The 4,517-nt window shown below is 42.5% G+C and overlaps 1 protein-coding gene and 1 long non-coding RNA gene across 4 annotated transcripts in view; one reads left to right on the top strand and one right to left on the bottom strand.

The window, feature by feature from the left end:
- Window positions 1–586: 586 nt before the first annotated feature.
- DOCK11 (dedicator of cytokinesis 11) overlaps window positions 587–4,517 on the bottom strand; it is a 122,023-nt gene continuing 118,092 nt past the window's right edge. For 2 of the 3 annotated variants that reach the window (XM_034782729.1, XM_034782730.1), the window contains one exon: window positions 587–1,067. In XM_034782729.1, the coding sequence (XP_034638620.1) occupies window positions 945–1,067 (123 nt within the window). In that variant the 3' untranslated portion in view covers window positions 587–944. Of the gene's footprint in view, window positions 1,068–1,170; window positions 1,189–4,517 lie in introns of all 3 variants that reach the window. The other variant, XM_034782731.1, reaches the window with a different exon arrangement.
- LOC117883439 overlaps window positions 956–4,517 on the top strand; it is a 20,861-nt gene continuing 17,299 nt past the window's right edge. Inside the window, exon 1 of the long non-coding RNA XR_004647265.1 lies at window positions 956–1,082. This is a non-coding gene — a long non-coding RNA (uncharacterized LOC117883439). The remainder of the gene's footprint in view (window positions 1,083–4,517) is intronic.

The following is a 4,517-nucleotide window of genomic DNA, read 5'->3' as shown; positions in this document are numbered from 1 at the left end:
TATATTATCAGAGATCTTGCTTAGTCATAATGACCGTTCCTCAATCAGACAGTGTAAGAGGCAAAAAGCCCGCTGAGGTAAGTCCCCTAGACGCTCAACAAGGATTCCTTTCGATTCACCTGACAGAGTGTCTATTTGTGGACTATGTGGTGTCTCTATTAGGTGTTAATTGTGATATATGCAGGATTCAAACTAAGTAAGTCTACCTATTGTATAATAATGCCTCTTGGTGCATGGGTAGCATATACAGCCTAAATCGCTTTCTAGGAGGCCGGATCTCTAGTGAGCAGGGACGGTTCTAAGAAAGGGCGAGCAGGGCTGTGGCCCTGGGTGCCAGCTTCTAGGAAGTGCTGTACCATTGCACTACTCTGCCTTTTAAAAATACATTTTAGGCTTGACTGCTGCAGGATGGGGCAGAGAAAACATTTTCTACCATGGCTGGCAAAACAATTAGGGCCACTCCTGCTCATAAGTGCTCTGAGGGCAGGTTGACTTCCACACCGACCTGCATACCCCAGGCCCATGAGAGACTGGGAATATAGCAGCAAATATTGCACAGGGGTAATGTCTATACACTGTACTCCACTTTCTACTTACAAAGCAGTTTTACACTTTATTATATTCCATTTTACAACTTTACAGACTACCATTACAATTTCAACTCATACTTAAGCAATTCAGTACATACTTTGATAAATGCCTTTCAGCGTACTGTATATATTTAACTAAAAAAAGTACAAAACAATCACAGTGGTGTAATTGTCCGGGCACTTTCAATGTTGCTCAGCAAAATAAGCAAGAACCCTGTTTGAAAGCATGTTAATTTTTTGGGGAAAAAATACTGAATGTATACTAGTCACTCATTTGAATTTTAACATCCTTTGCACAGCTCCAAGTATTCCTGAGAAATATCTGTAAAGTGTCACTTTTACTTGTAAATCTCTTTATATTTCGGCAGTGGATCTAAGTGAACCATAACCTCCGTCACCAGATGTCCCACTGATTGCGCAAAAAACGTGTAATGAGTCGTGCATCCAGGGAGAATGCATAGTATCTTCTTGGTACATCTAAACAAAAACAAGGTAGTAATTAAGTCACGTTTCAACTCATTATTCACTCATGATATCACTATTTTAAAAGATACACAAAGCAAAAGTGGCATAGCATTACCCAATTTTGTCTTCAAAGCTGGGTTGCAAAGGCAGCATAACAAAGAAATGAGAAAGAATGGTTATTCAGTAACTACAGTATGATACATATATATTATTAGGTAAATTTCAGAAGAAGAGACTGTTCAGCTTAAAGACAGGCAAGACTCTCTCTAAGAATTCCTTATTGCTATACCTGTATATTTTAACAATAGCTTAGAACAAATGTGATTTAGTTATTTAGTTGTTCAACCAAAATCAGTATTGTATAGTATGATCTGATGACCTAAACACATGACCTAGAAATCAAACTTCATTATACTGCAGCATTTACTTAAAAATGTACAAAATGAAACAGACACACAGCTCCAGAAACTCATATTTCTCAGTCTGATTTCAGTAGATTTAGCTTTATTGCCTTGCAGACTTCTCTAGTTTAGAAAATAAACCTAAATTCTGTGATGCAAATGTCAGGATGAGCGGTAAATACAGATAGGAACCCACTTGGTTGTACAACCTGATGGTAGAAAGATTCTAGGTGCTCAGATCCCATTTAAATAGGTGGGAGTTCTGAGCCTTCCCCACAGAAGCAAATTGACCCTTTGCTGACAGTGGATGTCAGTGCAGGGTGGTGAATATAGCATAGTTGCAGGCATAGAGATGAAGAGACTGGTTTTGGTACTCTCTTAGAGAGCATGGTTGTAGAGCTGGTCAATAACGGATTTACTGGCAATTTTGAAAAAAGTCAAAATTGTTTTGGGTTAGAGTGCAAATGAAAATTTTCAGAGAATTCAAAAGTAAAAATTTGTTTAGAGTTGAAGAAAATGTTTTGTTTAGATTGTGAGCAATTTTTTGAATTTTAAAAATATAATTAAAGGAAGATTCTGAATGAAAAGTCTGTTTCAAACCAAAAAAATAAAACCCCTTTCCCGCCCTAAAAAACAATTTGGCAAAATCCACACCAATTCATAAATGTTTGTGTCATCAATCTTGCATTTATTGCCAAAAAAGTCAGGGCACAGTGGGAATTACAACATACTACCTATCTGCTGTACCTTGATTTCAAAGAGCTCCTCCTGGGGTAGGTTACTGGGGGCTTAGTGTACATTCTGTGGGGCACTGGTAAGCCAAAGGAATTACTCTGGATTTACACCGATGGAACTGAGCTCAGAATCTGGCCCATTTTGGGCCATCTAGCACAGTGCTTCTTTCTGTGGTTCCCTGTGTCCTCCAACTGCAGTTCCCCATCTACTTTTGCTTCTACCCTTCTCTTCCCCATCTCTCTCTCTTGCAGCTTCCCGTCCCTTCACTATCTTAAGTAACCTGAAAGTGGGCCTCAGGGGGGCATCTAGTGGGTTGCCCTTCTCCCTCCCATATCAAAATAGCATACAATATTTGTTTGTTGGATGATTTTTTAAAAACATATAGCAACCAATTTTTTAAAAATTTAAATTGGGCCTCTCAACTAACCCAATTTCCTCCTCTGTGTTTAACAAGGAACTTTGCAGAAGAGTTTCATTATGGTAAAACTGGTAAAGATGTTTTGTTGCTATTAAATGCACAAAAGATTCAAAGCCAACCATTATCTACATGTAATAAGTAAGACAAACATGAAGATCAGTTTTGTCTATATGAAGTCTTGGGCTATTCATTCTATACAATGCAAAATGTGGAACCTTCATTAATGAAAACTAATATTCTTAGCTAGCACTTAACCTGAAAACAGCAGATAATGCATGAATACGTTGTCCCATTCATCAAACAGAACAAGATGGTGGATTTTTAAATGTGTTCAGATAATAGGGAGTATATTAACAATGCATCTCTGTTCTAAGAGCCCCCTACCCGCTGTGATGCTAAGGCGTGGTACTAGCTGATTTGTTTTCAATTTGAATATTGCAGAATTAAAAAACCCTCAAATTCTGGCAGCTGCATGTAAATTCAATAGCTTGGTCAGGCTTACTTGCAAAAAAAGAGTGGAGTAAGCAAGTGCAACTCCTGTGAACTTTTCTGGGTCAAATTCAGCAGTGAAGTAAACAGGGTAATAATATGTGGCGAAAGCACAGCAGGGGGTAGGTAGCAGAAAAAGCAACTAACTAGAAGATGTAAGATAAAGCAGACACCCCTCCCCCCCTTAATACCTTCCTCCTCCCCAACAATCCCAGGGCCAAATTCAGCCCCAGCACAAGAGAGGGGAACTCCCACTGACCTGAACCAACATTGCATCCACTTGGTTTGCAAATGCCAAATGGATGCAAGTTATACTTTGCCACTTACATACATTTTCCTATCAATTTACACAGCTGTTTGTGTCACCACTGAATTTGATGAAATATTTTTCAAGAGACCTGATGATGTATATGAATATAAAATGGTACAATTATAATAGAAATGAAGGGAACTGTTTAATCAAACAAAAATCATTATTTAGTGTGTGCAGATCCTCCTTCCAGACCAGTGGTTCCCAAACTTTAACAACCTGTGAGCCCTTTCACTAAAATGTCAAGTCTCGTGAACCCCCTCCTAAAAATGAATATTTCCAGGGATTTTCTCCTTTATCTGAGTATAAATTATAAAAGCAGTGATCTTGGAAATATAAAATGTGTTTTTATGACATGCTTATTACACACTATTTATTATTATTTATCATTACAGTATTTTTATTACATTATGAAAACGGCAACACTCTTCCACATAGGCCTGCACACGGGGTGTGCCCAGGCACACCCTAATGCAGAGGTGGGCAAATGGCTCCACTCTCCCGGTGCGGCAAGCCGAGGGGTCCGCACTCCTGGGCCAGAACGCCCGGCTGAGCGCAGCAAGCCGCCGGCCCCTCCCCGCCTTGCCCCCTCCTCTGGAGCCATGCCGCCTCACGCGCAGCGCTCTGGGGGCCGGGGCTGCGTGCTCCCATGGGGCAGCATTTGGCTCCGTGGTGAAGCAGACACGCTCCTCCCTCCCCTGGAGCTATGCCACCGTGCGCGCAGCACTCTGGGGGCTGGGGCTGCACACTCCTGTGGGGCAGTGTTTGGCTCCTCGGGGAGGCTAGGAGCCTCACCTCATGGTAAGCGGTCTGGAGCCAGGGGAGTTGGATAAGGGGTGGGGGTAGTCAGGGGACAGGATGGGTTGGATAGGGGGTGGGATCCAGGGCGGTGGTGATTAGGGGTGGGGGGTCTCTGGAGGGGGCAGTCAGGGAGCAGGGGGGATTGGATGGGGCATGGGAGTCCCGGGATCTCTCAGGGGGCAGGGGCTGGATAGGGGTCAGGGCAGTCAGGGGACAGGGAGCAAGGAGGGTGCTGGGGGGGCAGTTAGTGGGGGGGGTCTCTGGAGGGGGTGGTCAGAGGACAAGGAGCTGGGGGGGTTGGATGAGTC

This window comes from Trachemys scripta, chromosome 9 (genome assembly GCF_013100865.1).
Source record: "Trachemys scripta elegans isolate TJP31775 chromosome 9, CAS_Tse_1.0, whole genome shotgun sequence".
Taxonomy (NCBI): domain Eukaryota; kingdom Metazoa; phylum Chordata; order Testudines; family Emydidae; genus Trachemys; species Trachemys scripta.
The sequence above is the reverse complement of the archived record's forward strand: the minus strand, read 5'-3'. Positions and strand labels throughout refer to the sequence as shown.